The sequence below is a fragment of the Hemitrygon akajei genome, chromosome 1 (genome assembly GCF_048418815.1).
Source record: "Hemitrygon akajei chromosome 1, sHemAka1.3, whole genome shotgun sequence".
NCBI lineage: Eukaryota > Metazoa > Chordata > Chondrichthyes > Myliobatiformes > Dasyatidae > Hemitrygon > Hemitrygon akajei.
In genome coordinates, this window is record NC_133124.1 from 13,097,100 (window position 1) to 13,119,086 (window position 21,987).

Here is a 21,987-nt window from a genome sequence, read left to right on the forward strand (position 1 = left end):
CATTGATGTCTTTCCTGTAGGTAGCTGCCAGGAACTGCAAACAATACTTCAAATTTGGTCTCACCAAAGTCTTATACAACATAACATCTCAACTCCTGTGCACAAAATTCTGATTTATGAAGGCTCATGTGCAAAAGCCTCTCCTTATCACCTATCAACCTGACACACCACTTTCAAGGAATTATTAGACAATAAGACCATAAAGCATAGGAGCAGAATTAGGCTATTTGGCCCATCTACCCTACTCTACAATTCCATCATGGCCAATGTATTATACTATAGAACCATAGAACACTACAGCACAGTGCAGGCCCTTCACCCATATATGCCAACCCATATACTCCTTAAAAAATGTACTAAACCCACACTACCCCATAACCCCCCATTTTTCTTCCATCCATGTGCCTGTTCAAGAGGTTCTTAAATACCCCTAATGTGTGTTAGCCACCACCACCATCCCTGGTAAGTCATTCCAGGCACTCACAACCCTTTGTGTAAAAATCTTACCCCTGATGTCTCCCCTAACCATCCCTCCCTTAATTTTGTACATATGCCCTTTGATGTCCTAACTAATCCAGAAACTTCCAACGTCTACTTCAACTATACCCAATGACTTGGCCTTTCTAGCTATCTGTGGCAATGAATTCCACAGATTCACCACCATCTGGCTAAAGAAATTCCTCCTCATCTCTGTCATAAAAGGATGTCTGTCTATTCTGAGGCTATGCCCTCTTGTCCTAGACCTCCCCCTCTATATCCATGCTCTCTACATCCACTCTATCTAGGCCATTCAATATTCAATTGATTTTATTGAGATCTCCCCCAATTATGGATCTCTATAGCAGATCTCCCTGTTCTTCCGCTCACTGTGTAAGTCTGGTTTGTCCAACAAAGTGTGAAACCTCACCCTTGTCTGCATTAAATTCCATCTGCCATTCCTCTGAACATTTGACCTGCTCTATCTGAAAGCTAAGTGCTCTTGGCTTCACAAAGAATACCGGCTTACAAAGAAAACAGCAAAGTCTGGATGTCAAACTGACACAACAGCAAACTATGAAACACCCAGATTAATGACCATCTTTTGTATTTATTGTGACTTCACACACAGCAAGTCGCAATAGTTATCAGTGAGTAGTTTTCATGATCACATCAGCTCTTTTGAAACAACATTCCAAAATAAATTAAAAAACAATTGATCAGAGGAACAACACAAATATTTTTCTTCAGGAACACACACACACCACTTTGGATGAACTCAGCAGGTCTGCCAGCATGTTTGGAGAAGAACAAACAGTCAACTTTTCATGTCGAGACCCAGTTAAAACCACAAGACCGTAAGATATAGGAGCAGAATTAGGCCATTTGCCCCATCGAGTCTGCTCTGCCATTTCATCATGGCTGATCCATATTTCCTCTCAGTCCCAATCTCCTGCCTTCTCCCCGTATCCTGAAATGCTCTGACTAATCAAGAAAGTGTCAACCTCTGCCTTAAACATACGTAAAGACTTGGCCTCCGCAGCTGCCTGTGGCAACCAATTCCAGATTCACCACTCTCTGGCTAAAGAAACTCCTCCTCATCTCTATTTTTAAGGTATACCCCACACATCCCCTCCCCTCCACTTAAGATCATAAGATATAGCAGCAGAAGTAGGCCATTTGGCCCATCGAGTGTGCTCTGCCATTCAATTGTGGGCTGATCCAATTCTTCCAGTCATCCCCACTCCCCTGCCTTCTCCCCATACCCTTTGATGTCCCGGCTAATCAAGAACCTATCTATCTCTGCCTTAAATACACCCAATGACTTGGCCTCCACAGTCGCTCGTGGCAACAAATTCCACAGATTTATCACCCTCTGACTAAAGTAGTTTCTCCGCATCTCGGTTCTAAAAGGACATCTTATTTTCTTATTCCACTTTCTTATTCTGGTTCAGTCCCCTTCATTTCCAGTCCTGATGAAGGATCTCAGCCCAAAACATCGACTGTTTATTTCCTTCCATAGATGCTGCCTCACCTGCTGTGTTCCACTGGATTTCTGGCATCTGCAGAATCCCTTGTGTTGATATTTTCCTTCTGCTGATTTTTCAAAAGCAGCAGGAAAGGCAGGGTGCAAGAATTAAATGTTTCCATAATACAAATTACTGAATTAAAAAAAATTACGAACATCAGTAAACAGAGTAAGTTTGGCAAGGCTGCTCGCTGAGTAGAATAGAAATCCAAAAATGAAGGCTGGTGGCTTGTGCTAGGGATCAGTCTGGGCTAATGACACCATGGACAGCATAATTATGGATGAACTAAACCGAGAAATGGTGTTCAGGAAATAAAATCTGTCCACAATTTTGGCTTCCCCCCACCCCCCCTCCTCCAGTCCAGTCCTGATGAGGTGTCTCATTGATTGTTCATTTCACTCCATAGATGCTTCCTGACTTGCTGAGTTCCTCCAGCATTTTGTGTGTTTCTCATAATTTAACTTCCAACTGATAATTTGTGACAATCAATGGATGTGGGATATTCATAGGACGTAGAACATTACAGCACAATTGGCCCATAATGTTGGGCCAACCCCATAAGCTACTCTACAATTAATCTAACCCTTCCCTGCTACATTGCCTTCTATTTTGCCACCATCCACGTGCCTACCTAAGAGTCTCTAATGGATATGCCTCTACCACCACCACACACCCATCACCTCCTGTGGAAAAAAATTACCTCCGTCTTTCCCCATTCTTTCCTCCAATCACCTTTAAATAATCCCCTCTTGTATTAACTCTTCCAGCCCTGGGAAAAGGTCTCTGACTGTCCACACCGCCACCATTAACAACTCTGAGAGGTTGGTAAGTCACCAACGATTTGCACATTTCTACAGATGTACCATGGAGAGCAGTCTGACTGTTTGCATCACTGCCTGGTATGGAGGGGCCACTGTACAGGATCGGAAGACACTGCAGAAAGTTGTAAGTTCAGACAGCTCCATCATGGGCACTAGCGTCCCCAGCATCCAGGACATCCTCAAATAGTGATGCCTCAAAAAGGCAGCATCCACTATTGAGGACCCACATCAGCCAGGACATTTTGTGTGTGTTGCTCAGATCTCCAGCATCTGCAGATTTTCTCCTGTTTGTGACATGCCCAGTTCACATTGTCGTCATCTGGGAGGAGGTACAGGAGCCCGAAGACACACTCAATGCTTCTTCCTCACCGCCATCAGATTTCTACCTCACTATTCACACTACCTCATGTACACTACCTCACTATTTCTTCTTTTATTTGCCCTCTTGTTGCACTATTGAATTGCAATGCACTGCTTCCACAAAACAACGTATTTCATTGCATACTCAATGCCAGTGATATTAAACCTGATTCTGTCCCATGGGTCAGACAATAGACGAATGTTCCTGCTATTGGCACATTATTAAAGGTGTATCTCTGTCACTTTCTGCACAGTTCAGGTCAGGGTGTGTCACTAAACCTTCTGGTTTGTTGTATATTCATGAGCCATCCTTCAACACTGGAACAATCATCAGCCTCATCATTAAAATGTGGGCGATTATGGTTTTTCGTAACCACGATTGTCCTTGGCAAATTTTTCAACAGAAGTGCCTTGTCATTGCCTTCTTCTGGGCAAGATGGGTGATCAATACCCTTCTGCGATTGTCTACCTGGCTTCAGTGGTTGCATAACCAGGACTTGTGATATGCACCATTTGCTCATACAACCATCCTCTGCCTGCTCCCGTGGCTTCATGCGACCCTGACTGGGGGAGTGGGGGCTAAGCAGGTGGTACACCTTGCTTAAGGGTGACCTGCAGGCTAGCGGAGTGCCTTACGCCTCCTTTGGTAGAGAAGTATCTGCACTGTAACAGGAGGGGTATATTTTGGGTGTCTGGAGTTTGCACTCAGCTTTTGGAACAGATATGAGTATTTAATATTCAAAGTGGTTCTGCTAGATGGGATGTACTACCATTGTAAATAGGTGATTCTGTAATTTTGCTGACTAGATGTTAAAGCGAAGTAGGTGATCATAGCAATTGAAGTTCTAGTTAATTGTTTATGCTCATCTTTGTTTTGAAAAGTATAAAACGTCTTGTCAGGTGAGCGAGTTTCTCTTGGACTCTCCTAGATTTCTCTCGTTCCAGAAGGTTTGCTACATGAATAAATACTTTTATATTTCCTGGTTACAGCTCTGTGTGGCTTAGTTAGTATGCCTGATTCGTGAAGTTTCCAGGCTTAGCATATGAACAGTGTTTGATGGCTCTGGGTCTCTACTCACTAGAATTCAGAAGAATGAGGGGGGATCTCATTGAAACCCATCAAATGTTGAAGGACCTCGATAGAGTGGATGTGGAGAGGATGTTTCCTACGGTGTGAGTCTCAGACCAGAGGACACAGCTTCGGAGTAGATGGATGTCTTTGTAGATCAGCAGTAAGGTATTCCTTTAATCAGGGAGTAGTGAATCTGTGGAATTCATTGCCACAGGCAGCTGTGGAGGGCAAATCATTGTGTATGTTTAAGACAGAGGTTGATAAATTCTTAATTAGTCAGGGCATGAAAGGACAGGGAGGGAAGGTGGGAGATTGGGGCTGAGAGGAAAAATGGATCAGCAATGATGAATTGGTGCAGCAGACTTGATGGTCTAGTTCTGCTCCCATATCTTATGGTCTTATGCTCTGAACTGATCTTTGCCATATTCTTCTGCACTGGGAGATATGCCATACAGAAATTATCCTCACACTATCAAATACTAGAAGAGTTTATGAGGAGATTTACTTGATTTTAAATTTTATTTATTTATTTGTTTGTTTTGAGATACAGCGCAAAACAAGCCCTTCCAGCCAAACGAACCACCGAGCCATTTACCTATTTAACACTAGCCTAATCAGAGGCAAATTTACAATAATCAATTAACCTACAAGCCGGTACATCTTTGGACTGTGGGAGGAAACCAGAGCACCCTGGTGGCAACGTACATACTCCTTACAGACGGTGCCGGAATTGAACTCTGAACTCCGGTTCTGTGAGCTGTAATAGTGTAGCGAGTGAAATATTCGAGTGTTCCCAATGCCTTGGACTATCACTGCAACAGAAATAAATTCATGCAGCAGCTAAACATCTAAAGAACAGTTATTTATAAGCATATCTGTGGTGGATGTTTAAATTATAAATTTCCATTTTAGACTCAGAAAGTATAACAAAGAAAGGAAAACTAAACCTCAGAAATACAAAAATCAAGATGGTAAACAGATGCAAAAAGGAAGTTTGATGGAAGATTTGGGATTGAAATTCTCTGCTAGTGTCTAAAATTCCAAAATGGGTCATTAATATCTTTTTTTCCCCATTTGCATGTGCTGTCTATTTAAGTCCATGCACTTCTACCTTTCTTTTATCGGTTTCCTCCAGTCAGACATGCAATTTGCAATTTTTAGTACTCATGTTCAAAACAAACTTTAGTGTGCACATATTTGGTAATTTGTTTATTTATTGAGGTACAGTGCAGAATAGACCCTTCCAGCCCTTTGAGCCACACTGGGCAGCAATTCCCCAATTTAACCCTTGCCTAATCACAGGACAATTTGCAATGGCCAATTACCTTACCAAGCAGTATGCCTTTGGATGTGGGAGGAAACCGGAGCACCCGAGAGAACCCATCTGAATTGATTTGACTTTAATACTTACATCCTTCATATACATGAGGAGTAAAAATTTATGTTACGTCTCTGTCTAAATGTGCAATTTATAGTAATTTATAATAAATATCATGTACGACAGGAGAATCAATATAACATAGAAATAAAATTGTATCAGCATGAATTAATCAGTCTGACAGCCTGGTGGAACAAGTTGTCCTGGAGCCTGTTGGTCCCGGTTTTAATGCTACGGTACCGTTTCTCAGATGGTAGCAGCTGGAACAGTTTGTGTTTGGGGTGACTCAGATCCCCAATGATCCTTCGGGCCCATTTTACTTTGTAAATTTCTTTGTAAATGTCCTGAAAGTTCACATCTACAGATGCGCTGGGCTGTCCGCACCACTCTCTGCAGAGTCCTGCGATTAAGGGAGGTACAGTTCCCGTACCAGGCAGTGATGCAGCCAGTCAGGATGCTCTCAACTGTGCCCCTGTAGAAAGTTCTTAGGATTTGGGGGCCCATACCAAACTTATTCAACCGTCTGAGGTGAAAGAGATGCTGTTTTGCCTTTTTCACCCCACAGCCGGTGCGTACAGACCATGTGATGTTCTCGGTGATGTGGATGCTGAGGAACTTAAAGCTCTCACTCTCTCAACCCCAGATCATTGATGTCAATAGGGGTTAGCCTGTCTCCATTCCTCCACAACCAGCTCCTTTGTTTTTGTGTGATTGAGGGAGAGGCTGTTTTCCTGACACCACTGTGTCAGGGTGATGACTTCTTCTCTGTAGGCTGCCTTATTATTTTTTGAGATTAGGCCAATCAGTGTAGTGTCATCAGCAAATTTAATTACCAGATTGGAGTTGTGGGTGACGACACAGTCATGAGTATACAGAGAGTAAAGGAGGGGGCTTAGGACACAGCCCAGAGGGGCACCTGTGTTGAGGGTCAGAAGGGCAGAGGAGAGGGCGTCCAGTCTTACCACCTGTTAGTGATTTGACAGGAAGTCCAGGATCCAGCGTGTTACAGGGAGAATGTACTAACTCCTTACAGGCAGCGATGGGAATTGAATTTGGGTTGCTGGTACTGTAAGTTGTGCTAACCACTACACTACCATCCCATAACTTAAACTGGAAATATCCAAACCCCTGCACAATTAAACTTCAAAATTCTTAAAATCGCAACAAAAAGATTGGCTTTTTTTTAGTTAAGTCACTTTGTCTAAACTCCTTAGTACTGCATTATATTATTAAAATTTTTTTTCCATCTAATGTTCACTAATGATTGTTTGAAATGAATTGATTAACAACCAAGAGCTTTCGTTTGTGAATGTTTTTTAAAAATTGTGACAGATTACACTAACATAACACTTCACTGCATTGAATACTATTAGATAACTTCCAACCTCAACTGTTGTGTAAATTCGTCAGAACAACACACAAAATGCTGGAGGAACTCAGGAGGTCAGCAGCATCTATAAACAGTTGTCGTTTCAGGACAAGACCCTTCTTCAGGATTGGAAACGAAAGGGGAATGAAGCAGAATGTGAGGGGAGGGGAAGGAGTACAAGCTGGCAGGTGATTGGTGAGACCAGGGCAGAGGGAAAGTGGGCGGATGGGGGAGGTGGGGATGATGTAAGAAACTGGAAGTTGATAGGTGGAAGAGATAAAGGGCAGAAGAAGGAGGAATCTGATAGGAGAGCACAGAGTGGACCGTGTGAGAAAGGGGCAGAGAAGAGAAGGGATAAGGGGGAGCCAGAATGAGGAACAGAAAAGGAAAGAAGGGGGATGAGAAAGAAATTACCAGAAGTTCGAGTAATCCCTGTCAGTTCTGATAAGGCTTCTTGGCCTGAAACATCAATCATTTATTATCCTCCATAGATGCTACTTGACCTGCTGTGGTCCTCCAGTGTGTTTCTTTGGATTTCCACCAATTGCAGAATGTCTTGAATAGATTCTTCACTTGTTTTCAACATGTATTTATCAGTCAGAATTTTGTAATGTGTATTTCTCCTGTAGGTAGGTGATCAAAACTGCACACAGTACTCCAAGTTAGGCCTCACAACTTCAGTGTAAGATTCTATCTTCTGTACTCAATACATTTCCCATCTCCAATGTCATACAATGTGTGTGACCAAGATCTTTCCAAGACCATAAATGTACTTGGCAAATCCTACGAAAGAGGTTTGTCATTGCCTTCTTCTGGTCGGTGTCTTTACAGGACGAGTACCCCATTCATTATCAATATTCTTCAGAGACAGTCTGCCTGGCGTCAGGGCTGCATACAAGACTTGTGATATGCACCAGCTGCTCTTACGACCATCATGACCCTGATCGGAGGGGGGTGGGATAAGCAGGTGTTACACCTTGCCCAAAAGTGAACGCCTTACATCTCCTTTGGTAGAGAGGTATCTCCACCCCGCCACCTGATAAGCAATACTGAACTTTATTGCCGCTTTACTTATTTGCGACATTAGCTAGGTCTCCTCTACCTAGTTACGACTTTAGCCTTAGCTAAAGCCCCGTTCACACAACTGTAAATACAAAATTCTTTGAATTTACAGCTGTTCACGTTCAAGAATTAAATGTTTATAATTGACATACCATGAGGTAAAGGCTCCCTAAAATCTCTCTTTCTCTCATTGCTGGTTTAAATCCAGAGGTCTGAATTAGACTAGGTGTGAGCAGTCCAACGTAAACCTCCGCTGAACTCTTGTTCCGCCCTATGAGGCAGCACATACCTCAGACAGGTGACTTAATCCTGTTCAGACGCATGCACTGGTGCAGGGTAGAGGTGAGTGCAAACGCTAGGGAGGCCAAATTCAATTCAGATCAGTTAATCCGGACTTAATTTGACATCCCTGTGTAAATGGGGGACGAGGCTAGTGGAGAAATTACTTACATCTTGTGCAAAAATTCTCTCTCTTACTCGATGATACTCCTCTTCTCTCTCCTCAATTGATTTACTTCTTCTATCATCTCTAAATGGATGAATCCTATTTTGCTGCAAGATAAACATTTCCTGAAAGGATATGAAATACTATTTATTTACACATAAACCAGTTTAAAACCCCATCCAATCGATTTAGAGCAGATTAATTAAAGTACACATCTCTGCCATATGTACAGCAGATTAACTGATTGAGTGGGGATTAAAAAATTTAAAACATAGAACATTGAACACTACAGTACAGACTCCAGCCCACAATGTTGTGTTATAACCTACTCTAAGATCCATCTACCCCTTCCCTCCATTTCTTTATTATTCATGTGTCTTTCTAAGAGTCTCTTAAATGTCCCTAATGTATCTGCCTCTACCACCACTGTTCTATGTACCCACCGTTCTGTGTAAAGAGATTATCTCTGACATCCCCTCCCCATACTTTCCTCCAATCACCGTAAAATTATGTCCCCTCATAGCAGCCATTTCTGTCCTGGGAAAAAGTCCCTGTCCTCAAAGCAGCAAGCAAAAGAACATAGTCACGTAATCTTATCTATGCCTCTTATCACCTTGTACACCTCTACCAAGTCACCTCTCATCCTCCTTCGCTCCAAAGAGAAAAGCCCTAGCTCAGCCCAAGACATGCCCTCTAGTCCAGGCAGCATCCTGGTAAATCTTGTCTGCACCCTCTCCAAAGTTTTCACATCCTTCCTATAATGAAGCAACCAGAACTGAACACAATGTTCCAAGTGGAATCTAACCAGAGTTTAATAGAGCTGGAACGTTACCTCACAGCTCCTGAACTCAATTGTTCCTCAATTTTATCTGGAAAATGATTCACAGTTTACACAGTATTCCATACCTGATTGTCATCTTTATCCATACTGGAATTGTCTCGCTTTAAAATGAACCTTTTCTGGGAGTCATCTGTCTTCTCATCTTTGATGTGCTCAGAGAACCTTTGCTCTGGTCTGTTGGTGTATACAAAAACATAGAACTAATCAAATCAACATTTCTGCAAAAGGAATTAATGTTATTCTCTAGAATATTTTCTTGCACATGGTAGCATAGGGGTTAGCTCAATGGCTGTACAGTGCCAGCCACAGATCCGGGCTAAATTCCCACCACTATCTGCAAGAAGTCGTGTACATTGCTGGGAACTGTACCATCAAGTCGCTCAGGGACTTGGGCTGTATAAATGTTTTTTTTGCGTGCTTAGTATTTTGAAGATGCTGTGCATAATATGAACCTTAGCCCCAGAGGAACATTGTTTTGTTCAGATATATTCATGTATGGTTAGAAGATAATTAAACTTGAATTTGATCAAGAGCCTCTTAGATAGGTACATGGAGCATAGAAAAATAGAGAAATTCTAGGCAGTTTCTAGAGTAGGTTACATGGTCGGCACAACATTGTGGGCCGAAGGGCCTGTAATGTGCTGTAGATTTCCGTGTTCTATGATTTGATATGATCTTGATTGACCATGTAGGTTTCCTCCTTCAATCCAAAGGCATATGGGCTAGGGTTAGTGAATTGTGGGCATGCTACGTTGGTGCTGGAAAATTCCAGGCTACCCCAGCACAATCCACTGTTACGCCTGTGCCCAACTCTGAGGGGTCGAAGGATCCAAAGTAGCCCCCTCCTTTTTGAGAATCGCAAGATTGTTATTAGTTCAGGTCAGGAGACCCAGGAAATGAGAGAGAGACGTTTGGAATGTCCTGGCCCTCAGCGATACAAAGCCACGGAAAAGGCCATTGTCTCTTGGAGACAGAATTGTGTATTGAGTACTGTACTTCATGGAAGCCCTCAGGGAATGATCAGAGGGGGCTGGTTGAGGGATTGCATCATCCCGACCTGATTGACATCTGAGACCCTGTGAGTCAGGATAAAAGAGGGTCTGGGGAACAGCCCCTTTAGACGCACCAGAAGAAACGCTAGAAATCCTGTAACAGCGTAATAGCGAAAGCTGGTGGAAAGCCCACATGCGTCCTTTTCCATTTGCCTCGGAATTGGTGGGCCTTACCACGGAAGAACGGCTTTAGCTAAAACAAAGGAGAAATCAGCCCCAACAACTCTCGAAGGATTGACATCATAAAAGGAATGGGCAAGTTTTAAACTCTCTCTCTTGACTCCAACCAAAGGCTGCAGCCTGCAGCTTGAATGAACTTGAGCGACTTTTATATTTCCATCGGACAATACATTTCCCCTAGACAACGATAGAGTTATTTCTTATTGATTATTATTATACCTGCGCTTTTAGATTTAATATTGACGACGTATATTATCTGTATGGTTGCATTGATATTATTTTTGTGTATTTTTATCAATAAATACTGTTAAAAACAGTACCATCAGACTTCAACGGACCTCTCTATCTTTGCTGGTAAGTGACCCAGTTACGGGGTACGTAACACCACATTGATTTGATCTGAAGCAAACAACGTATTTCACTGTACGTGACAAAGCTAGTCTTAGATCTTAACCTTATACTGCTCACAAAGTACCCAATGGAAGCCCTTATTTACTCACGTGTACTTGAACTTTGCCTCCAGGAGGACCACAACCTATTCACAGGTTTGGAGGCTTGTGTGCCTCAGTGAGCTGGAGAGTGATGCTGGCTGGAGTCAAGGCTTTATGGTAGGGTTGCCCATGCCAAACAGGGCAAAGGGTAGAGGTCAGACTAAGAGTGGCGCATTGGTCCTCCAAGTACCGGGGGGGAGGGGGGTCAGCTCAGGGCTAACAACCTTGACTAGTCGAAAAGAAGTTGTACAGAAACAATCCTTCTATATCTGTGCACAGTGGTACGGACAGACGGAGACAGAAGATCTTTATTTCTGCCCTAAACGCCAGCGGCATAACAGCCGCTGAAATCTGGATGAAAGTGACTCATGCCAGACCTTTGCATTATGACCAGACTACAGCAGGGAAGAAGGAACTGTTTACACAAAATGCTGGTGGAACACAGCAGGCCAGGCAGCATCTATAGGGAGAAGTACAGTCGATGTTTCCGGCCGAGACCCTTCGTCAGGACTAACTGAAAGAAAAGATAATAAGTGATTTGAAAGTGGGAGGGGGAGGGGGAGATCCAAAATGATAGGAGCAGACAGGAGGGGGAGGGATGAAGCTAAGGGATGGAAAGTTGATTGACAAAAGGGACACAGAGGTGGAGAAGGGGAGGATCATGGGACGGGAGGTCTAGGGGGAAAGAAAGGGGGAAGGGAGCACCAGAGGAAGATGGAGAGCAGGCAGGGAGTGATTGTGAGAGGGACAGAGAGAGAGAAAAAGGGGGAAATTAGATAAATAAATGAGGGATGGGGTAAGAAGGGGAGGAGGGACATTAACAGAAGTTAGAAAAATCAATGTTCATGCCATCAGGTTGGAGGCTACCCAGACGGAATACAAGGTGTTGTTCCTCCGACTTGACTGTACTTCTTCCTATAGATGCTGCCTGGCCTGCTGTGTTCCACCAGCATTTTGTGTGTGTTCCTTGAATTTTCTGCATCTGCAGATTTCCTCGTGTTTGTGCTTTTAAAAGGAACTGTTTAGATTGTTTTGTTAGGCTCAAGGAATGCAATCAAGCTTGAAAAAATCACTTTGATATAGAGCAGCACAGCACAGGAGCAGGTCCACTGGCAAATGGTGGCATACCAAACCAACAAAGCTGATGTCGCAGTGGAGAGTGTCATAACTTTTTGTTTCACAGCTCAGAAATCAAAAGTTGAATGTAAATTTATTTTCAATGCACATATATGTCACCATATACAACCCCGAGATTCAATTTCTTGTGGGCCTTTATAGTAAATGGAAAGAAACACAGTAGGATCAATGAAAAGTTGCACACAACAGAGGCAGACAAATGACCAGGGTGCAAAAGACAGCAGACTGTCCAAATACAAAAAGGACAAAATAATAATAAATAAACAAGCAATAACTATCAAGAACATGAGTTTTAAAGTCTTTAAAAGTGAGTCCGTAGATTGTGGAATCAGTTCAATGATGGGGTGAGTGAATTTGGGTGAAGTTATTTCTTCTGGTTCAAGAGACTGATGGCTCAGGGGTAAAATCTATAATAAATGTTCCTGAACTGCTGCTGTGGGACTCGAGACTCCTGTACCTCCTTCCTGACGGCAAGCAGTGAGAAGAGAGCATGCTGGATGGTGGAGGTCCTTGCTGATGGACGTTGGTACCCTATGACAGCTCTCAGTGTAGATGTGCTCAGGGCTTTCCCTATGATGAACTGAGCTGTATCTACCACTTTCTGTAGCTTTTCTTTTCCGTTCAAAGGCATCAGTGTTTCCATACCAGGCTGTGATGCAGCCAGTCCATGAACTCTCCACCGCACACCTATAGAAATTTGCCAAAATTTTAGATGTCGTGACAAATCTGTGCAAACTTTTAAATAGAGCCGCTGCCACGTCTTCTTTGTCATGGCAGTTCCAGATCCTCTGAAATCACAACACTGAGTCATTTAAAGTTGCTAACTCCCTGCGCTTCTGATCCCCTGATGAGGACTGGCTCACTGGCCTCTGGTTTCCTCCTCTTAAAGTCAGCAATCAGTCCCCTGGTCTTGCCAACGTCGAGCAAGAGGAGAGGCTGTTGTTGTGGCACCACTCAGCCCGAGTTTCAATCTCCCTCCTATATGTCACAACCCTTGAATAAGGCAACGGCAGTGATGACATTAGCAAACTTAACTATGGCACTGGAGCTCTGCTCAGTCTCACACTCACAGGTATAAAGTGGGTAGACCATGGGCACGATCACGGACATCTTCCAAATGCGATGCCACAAAAAGGCGGCATCCATTATAAGGACCCCTATAACCCAGGTCATGCCCTCTTCTCATTGCTACCATCAATGAGGTGGTATAGGAACCTGAAAACACGTGCTCAGATGTTTTAAAAATAGCTTCCCCTCCGCCATCATACTTCTGAATGGACAGTGGGCCCTACCTCACTACCTCCCATTCTGTTCTGACCTGTCAGTTCATGGCCTCATCTTGTACCACGATACCACCCTCAGAGTGGAGAGGCAAAATCTTATATTCTGTCTGGATAGTCTCCAACCTCATGGCATGAATATCAATTTTTCCTTCCAGTAAAAAAAAATTTCTTCACCCCCCCCCCCCCCCCTCAGTCTATTCCCCATTCTGGCCTCTTTCCACCTGTCACCTCCCCAAGTCCCCTCCTCCTTTCCTTTCTCCTATAGTCCATTCTCTTCTTCTATCTGAGACCTTCATCGCCATCCTTTTATCTTTCCCACCCACCTGGTTTCAGCCGGCTGGTGGTGTAGTGGCATCAGTGCCGGACTTCGGAGCGAAGGCTCCCGAGTTCGAATCCAGCCGGCTCCCTTGCATGCTCTCAATGGACAATAGACAATAGGTGCAGAAGTAGAGCATTCGGCCCTTCAAGCCTGCACCGCCATTCTGAGATCATGGCTGATCATCTACTATCAATACCCGGTTCCTGCCTTGTCCCCATATCCCTTGATTCCCCTATCTATAAGATACCTATCTAGCTCCTTCTTGAAAGCATCCAGAGAATTGGCCTCCACTGCCTTCTGAGGCAGTGCATTCCAGACCCCCACAACTCTCTGGGAGAAGAGGTTTTTCCTTAACTCTATCCAAAATGACCTACCCCTTATTCTCAAACCATGCCCTCTGGTACTGGACTCTCCCAGCATCTGGAACATATTTCCTGCCTCTATCTTGTCCAATCCCTTAATAATCTTATATGTTGCAATCAGATCCCCTCTCAATCTCCTTAATTCCAGCGTGTACAAGCCCAGTCTCTCTAACCTCTCTGCGTAAAACAGTCCAGACATCCCAGGAATTAACCTTGTGAATCTATGCTGCACTTCCTCTACAGCCAGGATGTCCTTCCTTAACCCTGGAGACCAAAACTGTACACAATACTCCAGGTGTGGTCTCACCAGGGTCCTGTACAAATGCAAAAGAATTTCCTTGCTCTTGTACTCAATTCCCTTTGTAATAAAGGCCAACATTCCATTAGCCTTCTTCACTGCCTGCTGCACTTGCTCATTCACCTTCAGTGACTGATGAACAAGTACTCCTAGATCTCTTTGTATTTCTCCCTTACCTAACTCTACACCATTCAGATAATAATCTGCCTTCCTGTTCTTTCTCCCAAAGTGGATAACCTCACACTTATTCACATTAAACGTCATCTGCCAAGTATCTGCCCACTCACCCAGCCTATCCAAGTCACCCTGAATTCTCCTAACATCCTCATCACATGTCACACTGCCACCCAGCTTAGTATCATCAGCAAACTTGCTGATGTTATTCTCAATGCCTTCATCTAAATCGTTGATGTAAATCGTAAACAGCTGTGGTCCCAATACCGAGCCCTGTGGCACCCCACTAGTCACCACCTGCCATTCCGAGAAACACCCATTCACCGCTACCCTTTGCTTTCTATCTGCCAACCAGTTTTCTATCCATGTCAATGTCTTCCCCCCCAATGCCATGAGCTCTGATTTTACCCACCAATCTCCTATGTGGGACCTTATCAAATGCCTTCTGAAAATCGAGGTACACTACATCCACTAGATCTCCCTTGTCTAACTTCCTGGTTACATCCTCGAAAAACTCCAATAGATTAGTCAAGCATGATTTACCCTTGGTAAATCCATGCTGGCTCGGCCCAATCCTATCACTGCTATCTAGATATGGCACTATTTCATCTTTAATAATGGACTCTAGCATCTTCCCCACTACTGATGTTAGGCTGACAAGACGATAGTTCTCTGTTTTCTCCCTCCCTCCTTTCTTAAAAAGTGGGATAACATTAGCCATTCTCCAATCCTCAGGAACTGATCCTGAATCTAAGGAACATTGGAAAATGATTACCAATGCATCTGCAATTTCCTTCCATCCGTGCTGGGTCGAACGTCGAGCTAACAACTTGGGGTCGTAAAAACAAGAAAGCCTGCTAAAAAAACCACCATCATGACGACATCCCAATGACTCCACTTGGAGTTAAGGGCTTTCCTCTTCTTCTTCACTCACCCGGTTTCACCTATCACCTTCTAGCTATCCCCCTTCCACACACCTCCTTCCACCTTTTTATTCTGGCGTCTTCCCCCTTCTTTTCCAGTTCTGAAGAAGGATCTTGGCCTGAAATGTCAACTATTTATTCATTTCCATAGAAGCTGCCTGACCTGCTGAGTTCCTCCAGTATTTTGTGTGTGTTACTCTGAATTTCCAGCATCTGCAGACTTTCTAGTGTTTATAATAAACTTATCAGAACCGGAGTCACAGCCGCAGAGTTTCGGCGTTCTCGCAGGCGGGCAATTGAAAGAAGACGGCAATCACACACGTGAGAGTGTACCATTCCAGCCGATTAGGATTTCTTTGTAACTCTATTTAACTCTCCTCTCTTTAGTTCAGTCTTATCCAATCTTCATTGAAGTACAGCAACGACAATGCTTCCTGCTACCCTTAGTTCATGTTCCAGGGAAAAGAAGACAGGTGATTTCACGAGACGCTGTTAAAGGAGCGGTATTAACTTAGTTCTAGGTTACTGCTTTTGAGCCGCAGTGACGGTGTTGGTTTTTAGTTAATTTGAGAGATTTTAGTTAGTAGCCCTTTTGGTCCAGTGTTCATTATTTTCCAACGTGCAGTACAGTTCTTATTAAAACTCAGTGAACTCTTTATTCCGTGTCTCTGCACTTGGACCATGGCTGAACCCGCGACAAACTGGATCCTGATTCTGTATAATACTCGTGACAGAAATCAATTAATTTACCAATTTAGTTCACCAAACTGGTTCCAAGGTCGCCTCTGTTTAACAGGAAGCGGGTAGGGGACTGAAAACCTATAAGTAGTGGTGCACAGCTGAGACGTTTGAAGTTTGTCACAAGCATTAGAAATCAGGATGTGAACATCGGAGGTGTGATTAATTTGTATTAGACGTGAAAATTGTTTTTTTTTGTTGACAGTGAGGTTGGTCTTGTGTTGGAGCAAGTTATTGATGAATTGCTGGACTGCAGTGGCAGAGGTAACTTATTCCAAATAAGTGTGAGGCGATGTGTTTAGAGGGGATAAGTAGGCAAGAAGACACATGATGAACGGTAGTTTCTAAGAAGATTGCGAACCACAAGGAATTATTTGTGGATTTCAGGAAGGGGAAGTCAGGAGAACACACACCAGTCCTCATCGAGGGGATCAGCAGTGATGTCAGTGGGGTCAACATTAGAAATTGAGGGAAACAGTAAGGCCAGTGACGTGGACATGGGATGAAGGACACCTGGAGTCCAGAACTCCTCTCCGTGCTCGAAGGCCGGCGGCGTGGAGATAGGGACGAAAAGGAACATCCTTGATGGTCAGGGTGGCCCAGGTCAATGTGAGCAGGAGGCACAAGGAGGAAGAGGGCCGGTCACTTGACGCCTGCAAAGTTCAAGCCATGGGGTATCGTCATCAGCTCGTCCGGTGGTCGATACCGACCATCAAACCTCAAAGATCAATCTGTAGCCTGAGAGCCGAAGCCTTGATGGTCCCAATACAAGTGCCAGAGTTGGAGGACTGTGTGTGGGTGGAGAGAGAAAAGGTTGCTTGTTGCGTTCTCTGTTGACCTCAGCATGGTGCCGGCACCAGCAGGCAGAATCAGAATCAGGTTCATTATCACCGGCGTGCGTCATGAAATTTGCTAATTTTGCAGCAGTTGTTCAATGCAATACATAATAATATAGAAGAACCATAGAACATTACAGCATAGAAACAGGCCTTTTGGCCCTTCTTGGCTGTGCCAAACCATTTTTCTGCCTAGTCCCACTGACCTGCACCTGGCCCATATCCCTCCATTCACCTCTCAGCCATATACCTGTCCAAGTTTTTCTTAAATGTTAAAAGTGAGCCCACATTCACCACTTCATCTGGCAGCTCATTCCACACTCCCACCACTCTCTGTGTGATGAAGCCCCCCCTAATGTTCCCTTTAAACTTTTCCCCCTTCACCCTTAACACATGTCCTCTGGTTTTTTTCTCCCCTAGCCTCAGTGGAAAAAGCCTGCTTGCATTCACTCTATCTATACCCATCATAATTTTATATACCTCTATCAAGTCTCCCCTCACTCTTCTACGCTCCAGGGAATAAAGTCCTAACCTATTCAACCTTTCTCTGTAACTCAGTTTCTCAAGTCCCGGCAACATCTTTGTAAACCTTCTCTGCACTCTTTCAACTTTATTAATATCCTTCCTGTAATTTGGTGACCAAAACTGCACGCAATACTCCAAATTCGGTCACACCAATGCCTTATACAACCTCACCATTACATTCCAACTCTTATACTCAATACTTTGATTTATAAAGGCCAATGTACCAAAAGCTCTCTTTACTACCCTATCTATCTGTGACGCCAAAAAAGAATAAATAGGCAAATCAATTACGGTATTTGCGTATTGAATATATTAAAATTCGTTGAAAAACAAATGTATATTTAAAAAGTGAGGTAGTTTTCATGGGTTCAACGTCCATTTAGGAATCGGAAGGCAGAGGGGAAGAAGCTGTTCCTGAATCACTGAGTGTGTGCCTTCAGGCTTCTGTATCTCTTTCCTGATGATAACAATGAGAAAAGGGCATGCCCTGGGTACCGGAGGTCCTTAACAATAGATGCTGCCTTTCTGAGATACCGCTCCTTGAAGATGTCCTGGGTACTTTGTACCCAGCACCTCCTTGAGTATGTTTGTTAATGCAAAAGATGCATTTCACTGTATGTTTCGATGCATTTCTCTACACCATATTCTATCTGCCACTTCATTGCTCATTCTCCCAGTCTAATTCCTTCTGCAGATTTCCTGCTTCCTCAACACTACCTGACCCTCCACCTAAACTTCGTATTGTCCACAAGCCTGGCCACAAAGCCATCAATTCAGTCATCTAAATCATTGCCATACAACATAAAAAGAAGCAGCCCCAACACTAACCCCTGAGGAACACCACAGAATAGTAATATTGTTCTGTACTGCAGTTGCAAAACAACAAATTTCACAACACATGCCGGTGATAATAAACCTGATTTCGATTTACAGAGACCTTATCCCCCCCAAGGGTCCCTGAAATAGGCTAAGCTGGTTTAGAAGGCCAATATGTAACTTCATTAGCGGGATGTAGAATATAAGAGTGAAGAGCTTGTGATGCAACTCTATAAAACATGAATTAGGCCCGAGCCTAATTAACACAATCCGTATTGCTCTAGTTTAGAATGGATGTGATTACACTGGAGAGGCTATGGAGGAGATTCACTGGGAGATGTAGTACCTCAGCTGCAAGGAGAGACTGGAGGGGCTTTACTTAGTAAGTCGTGAGCATACTATTTGGCACTGGAAGCACGGTGACACTTGCGGGCTGCCCCAATGCGATCCGCAGACTGTGTGTTTCAATGTTTTGATGTGCAGGTAATAGTGGTTAGCACAACCTGATAGAGCTTGGTCTGTTCCAGATTTCAAAGTTCAACTCTGTAACGAGTCTGTATGTCCTCTCCGCGTTATGTTATAATCGCTGCTGCTGATAGTTTTACCATCTAAAACAGGAAATTTAAAATGGTATATTTAGATCTATGGTAACATAGCGGTTATGGTCATGCCTTACGGTGCCGGTGACCTGAGTTTGGTTCCTGCCGCTCTCTGTATGGAGTTTGTACGTTTTTTTCCGGTACTGCGTGGGTTTCCTCTGGGTGCTCCGGTTTCCTCCCACATTCCAAAGACGTACATATTAGTGGGTTAACTGGTCACGTGGGTGTAATCGGGCTGGAAGGGCCTGCTTACATGTTGTATCTTTAAGAAAATCTTTGCTGGCACCCAGTTAAAGAGACATTTATCAGGAGTGCTGTGTACACAGGGCCCTTAGTATTATCAACAATCCCAACCATCCATTCATCGTTGACTTTCTATCAACAGGCAGGAGACTCTGATGCATAAAGACAAGAACGGTCAGGATGAGAAGCAGCCACCCCCCTCAGGACATTAGACTTCTGAACTCCCTGCCACATGCAGTTAATCTGTTCTGTACCCTACAATATTTAATTTGTCCACTTTTAGTTTGTTTATCTATGTGTAATTCATTTGAAGATTTAATTGTTACTTTCCTAAGTTATAGTATGTTATACGTTACGTGTACTACTGTGCTTTACACCCTGTCCCGGAGAAACATTATCTCATTTGGTGGTATACAAGTATATAGTTAAATGGCAATAAACTTGACTTAACTTGGTCTGAAGGAGATTCAACATCAGGAGTAAGTAATACTTACATTCTAGTATTGCTTGTTTTGTTGATTATAACACATTTTCCAGTCTGATCAACATTGTGATCCATTCCAAAATACGCGGATACTCTGTGCACTAACATCCGATGATATGATGACATTGGAGGGAATTTCTGATAGTGATTACTGTGAGGAGAGGATAGGAGAGACAATAGCAGATGTGAGATTGGTCATAAACAGATTCCTCAAGGTAACCCAACATAGATCACGACAGCAGAGAAACAGGCTCTTCAGCTCATCTAATCCATGCCAAGCTGTTATTTTGTCTAGTCCCATCGACCAGCACAAGTGTAGTATCTCTCCATACCCCTTCCATCCTTGTACACGTCTGAACTTCTCTTAAGTGTTGCAATTGAACCCAAATCCAACAATTCTGCTGGCAGCTCATTCTGTAAGACCAGAAGATATAGGAGCAGAATTAAGCATTTGACCCGTCGAGTCTGCTCCACCATTTCATCATGACTGATCCATTTTCCATCTCAGCCCCAATCTCCTGCGTTCTCCCTGTAACCCTTCATGCTCTGACTGATCCGAATCTATCAACACCTACCTTAAATGACTTGGCCTCCACAGCTGCCTGTGGCAACAAATTCCAGAGATTCACCACCACCTGGCTGAAGAAATTCCTCCTCGTCTCTGTTCTAAATGGACATTCCTCTATTCTGAAGCTGTTTCCTCTGGTCTTAGACTCTCATCATAGGAAACATCCTCCCCACATCCACTCTATTGAGGCCTTTAAACATTCGATAAGTTTCAATGATGTCATTCCTCATTCTTCTACACGATCACCACCATCTGAGTGAAGAAGCTGAACCCTCATATCCCCCTTAAACATTTCACCTTTCACTTGTGACCCATGACCTCTAGTTCTAGTATCACCCAACTTCAGTGGGGGAGAAAACCTGCTTGCATTTACCCAATCTATACCCCTCATAATTTTGCGTACCCCTATCAAATCTCCTATGCCCCAAGGAAAAATGCCCTAATCTATTCAACCTTTCCCTGTAACTCAGATCCTCAAGTCCTAGCACTATTTTTGTAAAGTTTCTCTGTACTTTTTGTATATTATTGCTATCTTTCCTAATAGGTAGGTAACCAGAATGGCGCACAAAACTCCAAATTAGGCCTCACCAATGTCTTATACAACTTCAACATAATATCCTATCTCCTGTATTCTATACTTTGATTAACAAATGACAATGTGCTAAAAGCTTTCTTAACCATGCTGTATACCTGTGACAGCACTTTTAAGAAATTATGGATCTGTGTTCCCAGATCCCTCAGTACCTACAATGCTCCTCAGTACCACACTGTGTATTCTGGTTTGTCCTCCCAAAGTGCAACACCACACACTTGTCTGCACTAAATTCCATCTGCCATTTTCAGCCCATTTTTCAGCTGATCCAAATCCTGCTGCAAGCTTTAATAGCCTTCCTTGCTGTCCACTACACCCTCAGTCTTAGTGTCAGCCACAAATTTGCTGATCCATTTTGCCGCACTATCATCCAAATCATTAACACAGATGACAAACAACGACAGACATTACGGGGCTAATTTAGGAAATGGGTCACAGTAATGAGAAATAAAGAAAAATACAGATTTCTGGAAGAACTCAGAGGGTCAAGCAGTGCCTATGAAGACAAGCAATTAACGTTGACATTTTGGATGGAGACTATGCATCAAGACAGAGAGAATAAAGGTCAGAGCGCCAGTATGTAGAAGTACAAGGGTAGTGGATGATAGATGGAACTAGATAGGGAGGGAATAAGGGACAGATACAACCATGTGAAGGGAGAGGATGGAGAATTGAACCTAAGGTCGACAGGTACAAGACTGGCTATGAGATTTGGGAAATGGGATGTTCAATGTTCATATAATTGATTTCTAAGCAAGTCAGTTAGGATATAGGTATTATGTTTTTATCCCAATTTGTATTTTGCTTTGCCCAGGAATGGAAAAGTCTACAGAAGTGGTGGACACAACCCAGACTATCATAGGACAAAGCCCTCCCCACCATTGAGCACATTTACTAGGAGTGCTGCCCCAAGAAAGGAGCATAAAGTCTCCCATCACCCAGGTCATGCTATCTTCTTGCTACTCCATCCAGGCAGGAGGTACAGAAACCTAAGCTCCCATACCAATAGGTTC

At 43.5% G+C, this 21,987-nt stretch overlaps 1 protein-coding gene across 10 annotated transcripts in view; it reads right to left on the reverse strand.

Moving 5' to 3' along the window:
- Positions 1-21,987, reverse strand: part of LOC140721728 (cAMP-regulated phosphoprotein 21-like) — a 342,335-nt gene that overhangs the window by 91,722 nt on the left and 228,626 nt on the right. For 6 of the 10 annotated variants that reach the window (XM_073036862.1, XM_073036911.1, XM_073036685.1 and 3 more), the window contains 3 exons: positions 19,825-19,965; positions 9,420-9,528; positions 8,519-8,638 (listed from right to left, as the gene is read on the reverse strand). In XM_073036862.1, coding sequence (XP_072892963.1) covers positions 8,519-8,638; positions 9,420-9,528; positions 19,825-19,965 — 370 coding nt within the window. The remainder of the gene's footprint in view (positions 1-8,518; positions 8,639-9,419; positions 9,529-19,824; positions 19,966-21,987) is intronic. The other 4 variants (XM_073036804.1, XM_073036742.1, XM_073037093.1 and 1 more) reach the window with 2 other exon arrangements.